The following is a 17,280-nucleotide window of genomic DNA, read 5'->3' as shown; positions in this document are numbered from 1 at the left end:
CCTTACTTACCCAGCTGATTGATTACATTGATAATTGCAAAATTTTTTGTATTACAAGTTTTCTAAAATGTTGTGTTTAAATATGCAAATGAGGCATTATTTAATGAAATATGCGCTAATTTGCATATATTTCTAGTACAAAAATCTGAACACTGGATGAAGTCAGTTTCAAAAATCTTGTTTATTGAAAGAATTTTTTTTTTACATAGTAGAGTCAAATGTTTTTCAGAGGGAATTCTGGGTATCTCTTTTTGTCACATAATTCAGAAAATACTTTGAACAGCCAGAAAACAATATATTTTCACAATTTTTGGGGATTTTATAAAGTTTTATTTTATTTATTTACTGAGATTTATGGCTCGGTGTAGGAGAAAAAAACTCATTTTGAGAAAACGGGCTTTAAAAATATGTATTGTAATTGAAATCTATTGACACAAATAGATAAAGTGCTATAAAAGAAACACTTAACAGTGTCTTCTGGATGTTTTCTTTCCACTAGTCTGAAAAAACACTTTATGAAAAGCCAAAAAGCCCAAAATCTCAAAACTGACAGGTGCATGAAAAAACAGTGCTTCTGCCTGCAGTGTCTCCCCTTAAAAATATTACAAATTGAGTACAAAAATCTGAACACTGGATGAAGTCAGTTTCAAAAATCTTGTTTTTTGACATATTAGAGGCAAATGTTTTTACAGAGGGAATTTTGGGTATCTCTTTTTGTCACAATTTTGGGGGGAATAAAATGTATATAATCAAGCAAATTATATATGAACATTACATCCCTCTGTAAAAACCTTCAGAATATAGACAGGGATAAAAATGTAAAGTTTGGTGTGTGTAAGTGCTACTGAAGTGGAGATTTATGGCTCGGTGTAGGAGAAAAAACTAATTTTGAGAAAACAGCCTTTAAAAATATGCATTGTAATTGAAATCTATTGACACAAATAGATAAAGTGCTATAAAAGAAACACTTAACAGTGTCTTCTGGATGTTTTCTTTCCACTAGTCTGAAAAAACACTTTATGAAAAGCCAAAAAGCCCAAAATCTCAAAACTGACAGGTGCATGAAAAAACAGTGCTTCTGCCTGCAGTGTCTCCCCTTAAAAATATTACAAATTGATTTTATTATTTTACCCAATATTTTTGTGCACCAGTGTTAATTTAGTGTAACAGAGCTACTATTATAGTTTTTATTAATATTTTTAATTTGTTTGAATTTTTATGTTTTTCATTTTTGTTAAAGTTTAAGTTATTTAATTGTGTTTTTGCCATTTTTATTATTTTTATATATATGTCAATATGGTTTGTAAAATTAATTTTATTTCGGGTTTTAGTTTTAGCTATTTTAGTCCATCAAGTTAAACTTTAGTCCATCAAGTTAAACTTTAGTCCATCAAGTTAAATCTTATTTTAGTTCAACTGAGATAATATTATAGTTTTTATTAATATATTTGTATCAGTTTTTATTTGTATATTTTCCATTTTCATTTCAATTTTAGTTGTAATAATTTTGTTGTTTTTGTCATTTTTATTTTTTGAAATATATGTCTATATCAACTTTAATATTTTTATTTCAGTTTTAGTTTTAGTTATTTTAGTACATCAAGTTAAACTAAATTTTTTATTTCATTTAACATTTATTTAAAGAGATCTTGTTTTTAAATGGTTTTAGTTCTAGTTAACTACAGTATAATTCCCCTGGTGTGCACTGTGTATATTTATGCCTTTAAACCAGCAGCTGACTAGGTTTATTTAACATTTATTAATATTTTGCATGAAGAATTCAGTATGCAGAACCCAAACTAGAATGACAGAAAGAAAAATGATCAAATCAAACCTCTAAATGCGTAACTGAAGGTCAGAAATCTCAGACACCAGAAGGTCGGGTACAAATTCTATTGCAGCAAAAGAAAGGCACAGCCGAGGTAAATATCATAGTGAAGAAACGCAGAGATCTCATATATGTCTATATCAACTTTAATATTTTTATTTCAGTTTTAGTTTTAGTTATTTTAGTACATCAAGTTAAACTAAATTTAAAAAATGTTTTTATTTTATTTAATTTAACATTTATTTAAAGAGATCTTTTTTTTAAATGGTTTTAGTTCTAGTTAACTACAGTATAATTCCCCTGGTGTGCACTGTGTATATTTATGCCTTTAAACCAGCAGCTCAATAGGTTTATTTAACATTTATTAATATTTTGCATGAAGAATTCAGTATGCAGAACCCAAACTAGAATGACAGAAAGAAAAATGATCAAATCAAACCTCTAAATGCGTAACTGAAGGTCAGAAATCTCAGACACCAGAAGGTCGGGTACAAATTCTATTGCAGCAAAAGAAAGGCACAGCCGAGGTAAATATCATAGTGAAGAAACGCAGAGATCTCTGGCACATCTCTCCATAAAACTCAAGACATATGGTATTTACATTGACATTGCCCCATAATTTCACAGACGTCAGAGCTGAACGAGCTGCAGGCCGGGCTAGACTTCATCATTACTCTCTCTCTGGATTCCTCTGATACAGGTGTGGAGCATTAAAGCGCCGTACAGCTGCAAAACTACAGGATATTTCAAGGGTTTTGCCATACGTTATGATTATTAGTCTTCTTTCAGGCTGCATTATGGCATCACCAAACTCGCATCTAACAAACCCTTTCATAAGTCTTGTTCCGCTCAGTATTTCTCCATGTTTCATCATCGCTCTTGTGTATCTGTTATAAAGCACTCGTGTCCTACATGCAAACATCTATCGCAGGATAAACAACACAAGACGACACCTTTCTACCACTTCTACTATTTCATATCACTTGCATCATTGTCCAAATGAAGGTCCATGGGACAGTGAGACATGGATTCTCAGTAAATAATTAATGCACAGAGGCTTTCTGTGACGGTTTAGTGTTGTTTAGAAATAGTGCAAGTGCTGCAGCAACAATCTTTTTGAAAGTTTTGAACAAACCACCCAGTGTTTAAGGAGGTAGTTTCACGGAAGTCTTTGAATTATAACACAGCACATGAATATGGTGATCGCTCAATATTAAAAGCTTTTTTATTTTATTAGCTGAAATTAGTCTCCTCTGCTCACCGAGGCTGCATTTCATTGATGAAAAATACTGTAAAATTGTGAAATATTATTACAATTTAAAACAGCTGTTTTCTATGTGAGTATCTGTTAAACTGTAATGTATTTCTGTGATGCGCAGCTGTATTTTCAGCATCATTACTCCAGTCTTCAGTGTCACATGATCTTCAGAGAGGTCATCTCGCCTCTGATCCTTGTCCCTTTTGATGGCCGACCTTCGGTAGACCACATGGACGCGACCTTTGACCTCCACCTCCTGCTGGCCTTTCTGCAGCGGCTCGATGAAGAACTCTTCATCATCAGTGCGAATCAAGCCTGCCTGAAACCACACAGAGATCCATCAGACAAACACGGACGACCAGAAACAAAGCATGTTAAATGAGCATTAGCTAGAGCCATTAGAGCCATTGAGATTCAATGTCAGGAAGCAGGACAGTCTTAACTCAATTTATGAACGAGAGCAGGACAGAAATGATTACCCTCCCATCTGTCACTCTCTGAGGCTGCGGGATTGTTCAGCGAGGAACCGGAGGACAGGGAATGATGGGAAGGAAAAGCACTGGTGGTTGCAGAAGCGTCTGCTGTAACCATTGACTGATATTTGATTCGAACAGAGCTGTTAGACTGTTCTTCTACTGCACCACAAACCCCAATAACAACAGACCCCTTCACTTCAGAGGAACAACATCCAAACGGCTGTCGCTTTAATAAAAGCTCCGTCACGTCAACTAAGCCACACTCTGGTTTTACAGTTTCTGACGAGAACATAAGCGCTGCTTGCCTGAGCAAACCACGACGAGGGTGTTCCGAGCGGTTGCTAGGGTGTTTAGGATGGTTGCTAGGGTGTTCTGGGCGGTTGTATCATAGATCTGTGTCTTTAATCAAAATTAAAACTGAAATCGTGATATGGAAAAATTAAAATTAAGAAATTAAGATTAGTATTGTAATTGTAATGTATTGATATTGTACTGTAAAAATCATTACTATTATGAACAATAGTTTTTATTTTAAAATTTGAAACAGTTAAATATTAATAGTAATATTAGTATTTTTTATTTTATTTAAATGTCTTCTTTAGTAATATCATGTTTATTAAAATAATACAATACTACTACTACTACTACTACTACGAATAATAATAATTATTATTATTATTATTATTAAACAAGCAAAGCAAAACCTGGACATTTAAAAAAAAATCACAATCTTAATCAGAAAATTCACAACAAGATTTTACACATCTCCACATAAATTGAGATATTGTGGTCAGGAATGAGTTATAATGCAAAGCTAAATGTTTCGAGTTAGGGGTTCCAAAAAAAATCTAACCAAGCCAAAACCAACAAACAGTGACACCAGTAACTAAAAACCACTTCTGGTAAAAACTCAACTGAACACTTGTACGAGTACAGTGCCTTTCCTTTTTGTTTAAAATACCACCAAACTGTCATTTCAGGCTGAACGTAGCCAAAAAAGGCCAAGAAACAGCAACAAGAAAAGCATCCGCAAGCTTTTTTTTTGCAGGAATTCTATAAATACACTTTCAGCAATCCAGACCATAACGGACTGCGTTTAGCCTGCACTTGACCAACAGGACAAACTCCTCCTACCTGTGACTTCAAACTTTATATATTTGTATATAAGCTTAACGTCAGCAGAGAACGACAGATGCTCGATGATAGGTGTTAGAAGGGGGTCGAAATTGTTCAGAGGCCAGAAAATGCCAAGAGCCGAGGCTAAAGCTCTTCTTCTGCGGCTCACGCAGCTCTCATGGAGTGGAAATTGAACTGATGTGTTTGGACAGACGTTTGCTCAGTGGATGGAGCTCTCACCTGAACAAAGGCAGAAGGAAGCACTTTCATCTGAACACAAAGACCGTATGTGGAGCCATAATGAAGGCCAGGAAACACAAAGCCCAAACGGTCATTATTTTTAATTATTGTAATTTTTGCTGCTGTTACGGCTCTTTCTCCAGAGGAACAGCGGACTCAAGCCAAGTTCTGTGGGATTTGACATCAGCAAAGCATTCGGATTTGGTTGAAGGATGTGGGATTTAGTCAAATGTCAACTTACACATAAGATTCTCACAAAAGAATGAAAGGTGAAGGACTCTTTTCACAACAGACAGTAAACGATCACCCAAAACACCCTGGCAAGCATCCTGAAAACCACAGTTTTGCATGAAAAAACATCACTTAAATTTACTTCAGAACATGAAAATATCTATTTAAGGCATGCAGAAACCCACAAGTTCAAGTTCAGATTGTGAGGTCACTGCCTGTCCATCATTTTCCATCTCCTGTGCACCTATGTGACCGAGTGACAATATGACTGAAAAAGCAAACTTGACGCCTCTTTAAGCACGAATATACACTAAATTCCACATATCAGCTCCACTGTCTTTGAAGCGGGATATTTATAATATAGCGAGACGCTGCGTCCAGCCCCATACGGCCGCGAGCATTTCACACACGCAAGCTAGAAGAATCACACATGAGCAAAACGGCCGAGTAAAAATGACACGCTCTGAAGGAACAGGTTTAACTCTGACAGTCAGTCTTCGGGCACATGAACATGCATTTAGGAGTTAGATAGTACATTTAGCTCATTTACACTGCAAAGGCAGCGCAGAAGCACTTCTGAAGTGGAATTTATACTGTTTAATGCTGCTCAGAGGTGGCATAAATGCATTTTCTCAACGGGTTGCTGAGGTTGGTCTAAGCAGGCTTAATTTAGTCTAGCTTTTATACAGCATTGTGCCTTTACACTGAATTTTGAGCAGGCACAGAGCAGCCTTAACTTAGTTTTGTAAAGACACCTTAGATTTAAATATCTGTTTGCAAACAGCAGGTTTTGTGTACAGTTAGGAATGAAATGCTATTAAGAGCTTTTTCTCCACAACACTGTCTAAAAGTGTAAAAACAGCTAAAGAAGGTCAAATTGGAGCAAAAATTAAACAATTAATAACAATTCAGTATGCAAATGGAGGCAAGAAAACAGACCAATTGGAATTGAGTAATAATTAGAGTTTAAAACAAACCAGAGGAGTATCTTGCAAGCACAATGAAAACAGCAATGCAAATACTGTGAAATAAATGACCAACACTTGTTATTTATAGACAAAACACTATATCTGGGGGATCTGAATCCGTTTCTGAGAGACGTGACTTACTGAAGAAGAAGGTGCAATACTGTAAAACAGAGCTGGTTTTTCCAAAAACTGCTCGACAAACAAAAAGACAAAGAAAAGGCAAGCGTCCAGTGGTGAGAAAAACCTCAAATCCTTCTTTATTGTCACACCACAGCAAAACATGCAATTTGAGGGAGATTGTTTGTCAACCTATAATTTGTAGTCAGGAGCTCGGCCTTCTGTTTGAAGTAAACAATACTGAGAGCCAAGCATTTGGACAATAATACATTTCTATATGTATATATTTAAAAATATATTAATACTTTTATTCAGCAAGGGTGCATTAAATTGATCAAAGTGACAGTAAGACATTTGGGTCATTCCGTGTCAACTCAACCAGAGGTCCCCAGCTCAAATTTTTGAATTTGCTAATATTTTTCTAAAGAAAGATAAACATGTATAGTGATGAAAGCCCAAATATTAAATGTCGTGGATGAATATTTACTGAGTAATCCACTATTTTGTAGAGGGGGGTCAAAATGGCAATTTTCACCTGAGATTCAAAGCCAGATTACAGGGCATTAAAAATGACTTCAGAAAGATGGCAGCATCATTATGCTACTTTTACACAGAGATTGGTAGGTCTATTAGTAAAATCTGTTGACTTTGGCAATATTTGTTGCATTTTGTGCCAATGGTGACCCTTCAAAAATGGGGAAAGAGCACTTTTCAAGTTTTTTTCTTGAAAGTTTGCAGGCCTGTAACTCAAAAAATATTAAAGATATCTTAATGCTCTTTTAGATATTGGGTCTTAACAAATAAATGCTTGTCTTTTCAACTTTCTATTCATCAAATAATTCTTAAGAATAAAACATATCAGTTTCCACAAAAATATTTGGCAGAACTGTTTTCAACATCGATAATAATCAGTTTCTTGAGCATCAATCAGCATATTAGAATGATTTCTGAAGATCATGTGACACTGAAGACTGAAATACAGCTTTGATCACAGGAATAAATTACATTTTACAATATATTCACATAGAGAACAGTTATTTGAAATTGTAATAATTTTTCAATTTTTTTTTACTGTATTTTCAATCAAATAAACACAGCCTTGTTGAGCAGAAGAGACTTTAACTATATTTTTATTTGCATGGACGTGACATCCGGACAATGATACGTTTGAAATCTGCATAAAAGGACAAAATGTTAAGGTTAGGGGTTTATTTAAATCACTAATAATAATCAATCAGTAATAATTAGCTATAGTGTCATATGTGACCCTGGAGCACAAAACCAGTCATAAGTAGCATGGGTATATCTGTAGCAATGGCCAACAATACATGGCTCAGAATTATTGATTTTTCTTTTATGCCAAAAATCATTAGGATAATAAGTAAAGATCATGTTCCATGAAGATATTTTGTAAATTTCATACCGGCATAAATATATAAAAATGTAATTTTTGATTAGTCATATGCATTTCTAAGAACTTTAAAGGCGATTTTCTCAATATGTAAATTTAATTTTTTTTTGCACCCTCAGATTCCAGATTTTCAAAATAGTTGTATCTCGGCCAAATATCCTTCCTATCCGTCCTATCCTAACAAACCATACATCAATGGAAAGCTTATTTATTCAGCTTTTTCAAAAAATTGACCCTTATGACTGGTTTTGTGGTCCAGGGTCACATATTTGCAAAGCTGTAACCAAACTTTCAGAACATTATGCACATTCCCTCTAAATCCAGCATGAACCTGTAGTCAGTGTGAATTGACAGGAGCTTGCGTGACACTTTCTAAAGGAATATTGTGATCCGGCATACAGAGCAGCATCAGCTGTCATTGCAGACGGAAAACATCACATCACATCGCATCACGCAGAGAGATTCACACTAATTAACGCAGATCACAGCAAGCGCTGACGGACACGGACATAATGCCCTCACACCACGACTTCATCTTTCGTAATCCCATCCGTCAACACACCAGGAGTAACTAGACATCACCACAGCACTCTCTACACTCCTCAAAATAAACTGGCTTCATATCTGGTGTAATATCAGCCTTCACAGGGGGCTCCGGTTTACAGCAATAGCTTCTGTCATCATTTACTCACTCTCATGCCATTCCAAACCCGTATGATTTACGACATCATGGTGAACAAACGATGACAGAATTGTTATTTTTGATTGAGCTATTTTTGTAATTACTCCATTGGGGTCTGGAATTTTAAAAAAATCTTGTGCACCAGTTTTCCTGGCAGGTCACGTGACTGTGTCTATGATGGAAACACAAATAGTCGCTTCTTGATACGGTTAATACTCCTGTTTTCAGCGCACATACAGTACATTCATTCACGAAATTAAACCTTATGTCATCGCTGCTACATCCACATTCACTACAGTACACACTCATAAATGTAAGAACGTAACACTTTTAGCAGGATTTTTTTTCTAACTTGTGCTTAGACAAGTTAGAATAACCCGCTTTTCCCAGTTTACACTCTTTCAGAAAGCAAGTATTAGTTACCAACTTGACCAATGGATAACTTATAGTACCGCTCCACTATTTCTAATCGTCGTTAGTCGAGAAATGTTGTCTGTATGTGTTTTTTTCAGATTTCTTCAGCTTCCCGCGTGTAAACAAAAACAGTGCGAACTGTGGTGTTTGGTTCACAAACAAATTATTCTTTTGAGCCGATTCAAAAGAATTCACGACACAGGAAAGAGTTCGCTCGTGAGTTAGCGGGTTGAATCAGATTCACTCAGTGAATCGTTATGAGCAGTTTCTAACTGACTCCCTGAACTAAACCACGAGTCACTTTTCGGTTATTTCTGAATCTAAATGAAAAAGAAACTGTTATTATGATGCTTAGGTTCGCGAGTCATTTTCCTTCTTTATTATTAAATCACTTACAATTTTACAACAATAGCCAGGTGGTATACAAAGACAATTTTAAGGAAGAAGAGAATAAAAATGAACAAAATTAATTAAAACAACAAATAAACAATAAAATTACCACAAAAAAAATCAGATTAGGAATAGTTTTTAGGCATTTCTGAACCTCTGATTTCAAAATTTAAAATAGTGGTTTATCCCTAGACACAAGTCTGTTCACTGATTGATTGTTCAAATGACGACCTGCAAATCAAAATGTCTGATTCACGAACAAATCATTCTTATGAACCTTTCTTTAATGAGTCAGTCAAAAGAGTTCACAAGCAGCTTCGAATTTACTCGTGAGTTAGCAGGTTGAATCATATCTAAAGTGTTTGATCAGATTCACTCAATGAATAGTTCTGAGCCGTTCACAACAGACTCCCTCACTAATGCCCGGTTCAGACTACACGATTTTAGCCCAATTTTGCCACGATTTTTCTTGACGTAGGGTGTCGTGGGGATTCGTAAACGACAATGGGCGTCGGGACGCAAGATTCCATCGTTTCAGCTCATAGTGGACGACAACCATTTTTTGTCTGGAGCCTTGTATGGTTTACTGTAAAGAAATAACCTTTCATCAGAAATGCAAGATAATGAAGGCTGGCTCCTTCTTGTCAGCGCTGAATTTTAAAAACAAGACATCTCGCTTCTGTGAGGACCGTGTAAACATAAGTGCAAGCTAGTGACGGCACGTCCAGATTTCCCAGAATTCAGGGAGGTCCGAATGAATCTAGCAACCGCAAAGATCTTGGACGCAGAGATAGAACAGATACGCTTTCACAGCATTCCATATCACCACGCATATCCTAAACTTGATTTGCTGTGGGTTTACCATGGAGACAAGCTAAAGTTAGAGATGGAAATGGTCCAGAGATTCAGCCGACGGCTCAACTGACAGCTGTCACATTTGGTGTTAAAGGCCGCTTACACACATGCACAGGAAACTTTTAAAACATGCACGCTCTGTGCATTTGGGTGAGCTTTCATTACTGTCTGCATGTTGATTTATTCAGTGAACCGTATGAATCTGCAGCCTGCAGTTTGTAGGGTGGGGGACGCTCTTCGACACGCAGACCCTGCAAGCCAAGACGTGCCGGTGTTGATGTTGGCGTGCTCTCAATCACATGCTCGGCAGCTGATCTGTCTTTACCGTGACAGGCGTGCTTCCTCTCCCGCCTGATCCGTGCCATACCAATGACCTCACAGGTTTGAAGGAGACACCCTGCTATTCATAAAACCTTGAGGATGTGCTTTCAAATGCGCCGCATTACAGCAGCGATTACAGTTATCACAGCTGAGAGCAGCTGTCTGTGCATTTCTGCAGGGTGCGTTTAGGAGCACATGGACCTCCATCAGCGACTGTGTGTCCGATAACTCGCTGGTTGGAGGCAGATAAAGCAGATCTTTCAAATGACATCCTCTGCATTGCATAAGAGCTCTAATGTATGGGCTTTTTGTGTCCATCGATGCGCTCTATCAATATTGTCATATTCACTGGATCCTGTACAGTCAGCTAGAATGAGGTTATGTTTGACAGACTGTGGATAAGAGCAACCAAGCGGATCGATATTGGCTTGTGAACATGTCACGCAGTGCAGTTGTCAGAAACAATTGCATTTGCAATGCAAGGCCTGAAACACACCGCAGTTACTGCCACAACAATGCACTAATACTGCTTCAAACAAGCTTGTATTGCAAAAGGTTGCAATAAATTGGCCTACAGTGCTTTTAACAGTACTTTCTTCTGAATTTAGCATGCAGTGCACAGTACGAATAGACTCAGCAGCAAAACTCTACATGCAGTGATGCTAACTGCATCATTTGAATACTGAAGATGGGAGATGTGTGATAAAGTTACATGTGAGTGCCATAGAGCGGTTATCCATTCACAAAACATCCTAAACAACCACATTTAATGTTTGCAACTCATTATTCTTTGACGTAACTGTTGACATTATTCTTTAATCAGAAGCATTTTCATGCATCTTGCATTTGAGGCCTAATAAGTATGTGAAATACAAATGCATCTAGCTTTGCGACAACAATTTTGCGTCGGTGCAAACTGAAATGTCAGACTGCAAGTCATAAAGCAACAAAAGCATTACAGTGTCTTTCTGCTAGCCTGTTAATGCCACAGCAATGCATTATGTTGCTTTATACAAGCCTACATTATAAAAGCTTGTCCAGAAATTGACCTACAGGGCTTTTCACCCTGTTTTCTGCTGAATTTAGCATGCAGTGTGCAGCATGAATAGCCTCAGCACCAAAACTCTACCTACATGCATGGTCTGAAATGAATATGCATCATTTGCATGCTGACTTCAGAGAGACGTTTGGACCACCTCACATGTGAGCCATAGAGCGGTTATCCATGCACAGAATGTAAGAAACAACCAGATTTTATGTTAGCAACTAAGGTGCCATTATTCTTTAATCAGATGCAATTTAATGCATCTTGCATTTGCAATGTAAGGCCTAAAATATACAAAAAAAACATGTGAAACCTAAATGCATCTAGCTATGCGACATTGATTTTGTGTTGCTGCATTCTGAAACATGTCAGACTGCAAGTCATAAAGCAACAAAAGCATGCGTCGCATTCTCAGCTTTGTCGATATAGTGTGCATTAGCATGCATTTTAATCCGTTTTCTCTTTCAACTCAACTACTGACATGGTGAAGCAACAGAAGAGAATCTTACTGAGCAAGTTAGTTAAAGTTAGTTAAATTGCCGACCTGTTTGAATGGCTTACACATTTGGCCACCTTGAGATGTTACTGTCACAAAATGCATTATTTTATGTTGCAACATATAAGCCTATATTGCAGAAGTTTGCTTTTCACCATATCTTCTACTGAATTTCGCACTTTGCAGTATGAATAGCCTCAGCACCAAAACTCTACTTGCAGTGCTGCTAACACAATCTGAAATAAATGTGTTGTTTGCATGCTGCAGACACAAGATGTGTGAGAAAGACTTCAGAGAGACATTTGGACCATATATCACCACCTGGTTAATCAATTAAACAAATTAGAGTTTCAAACTCTCCTAATGCACTATGATGAAAGAAGCCTGTGCTAAATTTAGAATGAAATACTAGTGTACTGCTTACTGTGCAAGTCTGCTATATTGTCACACGACCTCATTATGTGTGCTTGTTTGATTCCATTTATTTCATTACAAATAGTTCAAATGCATTTCTGAAATCCAGTCTGGCTTAAAAACGTCTGCAAATCTGCATTGTGAAAATATAATAAAGATCACAGTTTGAATGCAACTTCCAGTTCATTAATTATGCTTCATGTATAAGGTCAAGTAAAGTGCTTTGCATTATGGGATACAGTTTCAATAGACTGCTGCATATGCACATAAAGACAAATCTAGCAAGTTTTGCAGGTATTCTACTGTATGCACACTGAAAATGTGCATACTATGCAAGGTATACTGTAAAAATAGTATAGCATACTCAGCCTCATTTTAACACACATTTCAAATCTGTTATTCTAAATGCATTGTCATGCTTCTTATAGCAGCTACACTCACACTGCTGAGATTCACAGGTTAAACCGACTGTCAACAGCTATTTTGCAGAGTAATCTTGAATATCTCAAGCAGGCACATCATAAACTGTGAATGCATTTGCTCACTGATAATTGCAGTTTGCAAAACTATTAATGCTGCACAAATAAACACTTCTGCTGCAGGCCAGACAGCAGCTGCTGGAGTCTGTCACTTTCATTTTCCCGTCCCTTAACAATATTTTCTTGAACAGCACAGAATGGCTGTTGTGCTCGGTTCTCGCAGGAGAGGCAGCGCAGTATCGGCTCTGTCCGGGACAGCGGCGCAGGAGACAGTGATTACCTAAGCGAGTAATCAATGTGGCCGTAATGAATGATCTCATTGTGTGCGCAAACGTGCTGGAGGAACAGATCTGCTCTGTGCTGCCCCTCGCGGAAATCACTGCTGCTGATGGGAGTATTGAGTTGCACTGAAAAAGCAAAGCAATTTTGGCTGCCTCCTAAAGCTCTTTGATTAAACTAATAACAGTGGAGACTACAACACAGATGTCCTGTCACAGAAGTGCTATGCGTGTGTCGAGCAGTCACAACAACAATGCACATGCATATACTGTACATATGGAAGCGCATTTATGCCATGGAATTAAGATATTTTAGTTTCACAGAATTTTAAGTTTACATATCACACTTCTTATTTTCCCCCAAAATTCTTAGTTTATACAGAATGTTGCAATATTGAAATGTTTCCTCTGAATTCAGAATTTTTTTCTGAATTCTGGGTTTATAACTCGCAATTCTGACTTAGTGGAGACTACAACACAGATGTCCTGTCACAGAAGTGCTATGCGTGTGTCGAGCAGTCACAACAACAATGCACATGCATATACTGTACATATGGAAGCGCATTTATGCCATGGAATTAAGATATTTTAGTTTCACAGAATTTTAAGTTTACATATCACACTTCTTATTTTCCCCCAAAATTCTTAGTTTATACAGTATGTTGCAATATTGAAATGTTTCCTCTGAATTCAGAATTTTTTTTCTGAATTCTGGGTTTATAACTCGCAATTCTGACTTAAGTTACAATTCAGAGTTTATATCTCACAATTCTGACATTTTATCTCACAGTTCTGAGTTTATATCTCGTAATTTTGACTTTTTTTCCCACAGAATTCTAATTCTTGCAGTTCTGTCATGTTTCTCCAGAACTCTGAGATTACATCATGAAATTCTGACTTTTTTAAACTCTGAATTCAGGATTTCTCGCAATTGTGACATTTTAGCTTACAATTAAGAGTTTATATCTTGCTATTCTGACTTTTTTTCTCTGAATTCTGCTTTTACATGTCGCAATTTTGATGTTTATCTCCAGAATTATGGGTTTATATTTTGAAATTCTGACTTTTTTCTTAGATTTCTGTGTTTAGATCTCGTAATTCTGATGTTTTTCGCAATTCTGGGTTTATAACTTGCTATTCTGACTTTTTAAGTTTGCATCTCGTAATTTTGACTTTTTTTCCACAGAATTCTAAGTTTACATCATGAAATTCTGACTTTTTTTTTTACTCAGATTTCAGGATTTATTTCTCGCAATCCTGACATTTTAGCTTACAATTCAGAGTTTATATCTTGAAATCCTGACTTTCTTGCAGTTCTGTCATGTTTCTCCAGAACTCTGAGATTACATCATGAAATTCTGACTTTTTTAAACTCTGAATTCAGGATTTCTCGCAATTGTGACATTTTAGCTTACAATTAAGAGTTTATATCTTGCTATTCTGACTTTTTTTCTCTGAATTCTGCTTTTACATGTCGCAATTTTGATGTTTATCTCCAGAATTATGGGTTTATATTTTGAAATTCTGACTTTTTTCTTCGATTTCTGTGTTTAGATCTCGTAATTCTGATGTTTTTCGCAATTCTGGGTTTATAACTTGCTATTCTGACTTTTTAAGTTTGCATCTCGTAATTTTGACTTTTTTTCCACAGAATTCTAAGTTTACATCTCGCATTTCTGTCATTTTTCTCCAGAATTCTGAGGTTACATCATGAAATTCTGACTTTTTTTTTTACTCAGATTTCAGGATTTATTTCTCGCAATCCTGACATTTTAGCTTACAATTCAGAGTTTATATCTTGAAATCCTGACTTTTTTCTTGGAATTCTAAGTTTACATCTCGCAATTCTGCCATATTCTCCAGAATTCTAAGTTTATATCTTGGAATACTGATTTTTTTCCCCCTCAGAATTCTGAGTTTACATCTCGCAAGTCTGACTTTTTTCTCTAAATCCTTAGCTTACATCTCACAATTTTTTAATTCCGAGGTTTCCATATATACAAACACGTCACATAAGTGCTTTGCAGTCTGTGCTTTGATTTGAGACTGAGGAATGACCACTATCAAGGGTCTAATTACTCAGGTTTAAAGGGTCAGAAGGGTCAACTGAATCCATGCGTGTTTTAGGGAGATTTAGGACGGTTTGAGTCTGTGACCTGAACAAATCCTCGAGTTTCCATAAGAGAACAAAACAAGGCAGAACTCTTCGTGTTCTAGTTAGGACAGAATGTTGACTGTTGCACAGCCCTGATTATGTTTCAGCTGCCAAATGAATGAATCCTGTCATACTCTGGGTAAATTTGTGTACTGCGACCCCTGAATAAGGACTTAAGTGAAATAAGGACAAGTGAAAGTATGGTCAGAGCTGGTGGCCATGTGAATATTACTTAAGAATCTACAGCCATTTGACAGTTGAACATGTCCAGAGGAGAAGAGGAGAATCAGTAAACTCTGATTAATACAACAATTTGTGTCATTATAATGGATGCAACGCTGGCTGCATCCCGAAACCCGGTGAGCTGCAAACCTGGCATCTTCATGCAATATGAGCAGCACTTTAAAGCATTCGATGCCCCAAAACACTTTACAAATTTGGAGCCCTCCTATGCTGTGAATGCCCAAAAACTCTGTCTTATGTTTGGAGAGCAGCTATGACTATGTCAGAGAGACGCTGTGTGTTTCAGTGCGAAAGCAAAAGCACTTTATTTGGTCTTCCGGAAGTAGATGCATTTAGGAATCTTTAAGATGACTTACAACAGAACAGCAATGCATTTTATGGACGACCGTTTCGTGAACCTCGGAGAGGAGGTCATTCTGACTTTGCTATGACAATCTGCCGCTTCTGAATCAGCTACTGTTTTGTTATTAGTTTAAGTATTTGCTATTGACTGAATCACAATGCACTGGGTCAGCTGGCCAATCAGAGCAGACTGCGCTTGTCAGAAGGCGGGGCTTTGTAGAAAACGAAGCGTTTGAGAGAGGCGGGGCATAGAGGACCTACAATAATGTACAGTATTTGAAAAAGAATGTGTTTTTTGAACATTAAAGCATGTCAACATATTCTGTTACACCAAATACACAAAATAATGATCTTTAAAAAAGCATCATATGACCCCTTTAATGCATTTATCTATTCGTGTCTGTAGATTTCAATAACAATACAAATCTTTAAAAGCTTTTTTCTCCACTTCAGCAGCACTTACATACACTAAAATATAGGGTTTTATTCCTGTTTATATCCTGAAGGTTTTTACTGTGGGTTTGTTCATATTTCATTTGACCTGGTTTATGTAACATTTTACTTCTAAAAACATGGTAAAGATATATTTATCCTGGCTATTGACAGTATTTATGGGGTGATAAAAGGGAAATACAAAATCCCCTCTGTAAAAAACCTTGAGCCCTAATATGTCAACAGAATAAAACAACAATTTTGAATCAGGCTTAAAATGTTAAGATTTGCAAATTAGATATGCAAATTAGTGCATATTTAATTTAAATGTTGCCTGATTTGCATATTTAAACATAACATTTCAACTGGGGCAGTATGGTGGGTGATTGATTGATTGATTGATTGATTCTATTCACTTGGTGCACATCTATTTATGCACTAAATGCACTCTACGTTTGCATTTCACAGATTGTTGAGAATGCACCATTTTTTGACAAAGCTGCACACACTTATGAGGGCCAAGGTTGACATCTCACTGGGTTTTGAGACACAGCCCGTGTGAGCTGTTACTCACCAGTCCATCACAGTTACTGATGGCCACTGAGGCCCTCGGCATGTCCGGTACATCCCCGGTAAACATGCAGTCTCCCAGCATCCGCTCTTTGGCCTGTTCCTCAAAATCCTCCTGCCACTGAACAAAAGCTCCAGGGGCCACGAGTCTCCTGTTGGCCCTCAGGCGCAAGTGCAGCTCTTTTCCAAACACAGTGACGTTGAAGAACAGCTGTTGCGCGTTCAGGGCCGTGGTGTGAGGCGTAACGGGGGCGTCGCGCGGGACCCGTTTCCTCCCGGTTGGTGACGCTCTCGCGGAAAGCACGTGAGAAACGAACCGGCCACGAGCGTCAGTGCTGAACGGGACAATCAGACCGAATTCACTCAGCTTACCGGAGAGATTCCCTAACCAAAACAAACAGAACAGAAGAGTGCATTAAAATCCTGTATACTTATATATACTTATATATTATATATATATATATATATATATATATATATATATATATATATATATATATATATATATATATATATATA

The 17,280-nt window shown here is 36.9% G+C and overlaps 1 protein-coding gene across 1 annotated transcript in view; it reads right to left on the bottom strand.

Annotated features, from left to right (window-relative positions):
- LOC107595167 (A disintegrin and metalloproteinase with thrombospondin motifs 14-like) overlaps positions 1–17,280 on the bottom strand; it is a 65,495-nt gene that overhangs the window by 45,552 nt on the left and 2,663 nt on the right. Inside the window, 3 exon segments of the mRNA XM_016285508.1 lie at positions 2,363–2,373; positions 3,262–3,405; positions 16,766–17,145. Coding sequence (XP_016140994.1) covers positions 2,363–2,373; positions 3,262–3,405; positions 16,766–17,145 — 535 coding nt within the window.

This window comes from Sinocyclocheilus grahami, unplaced genomic scaffold (assembly GCF_001515645.1).
Source record: "Sinocyclocheilus grahami isolate Dianchi unplaced genomic scaffold, SAMN03320097.WGS_v1.1 scaffold198.1, whole genome shotgun sequence".
Taxonomy (NCBI): Eukaryota; Metazoa; Chordata; class Actinopteri; order Cypriniformes; family Cyprinidae; genus Sinocyclocheilus; species Sinocyclocheilus grahami.
This window is presented reverse-complemented; position numbering and strand designations above follow the sequence as displayed.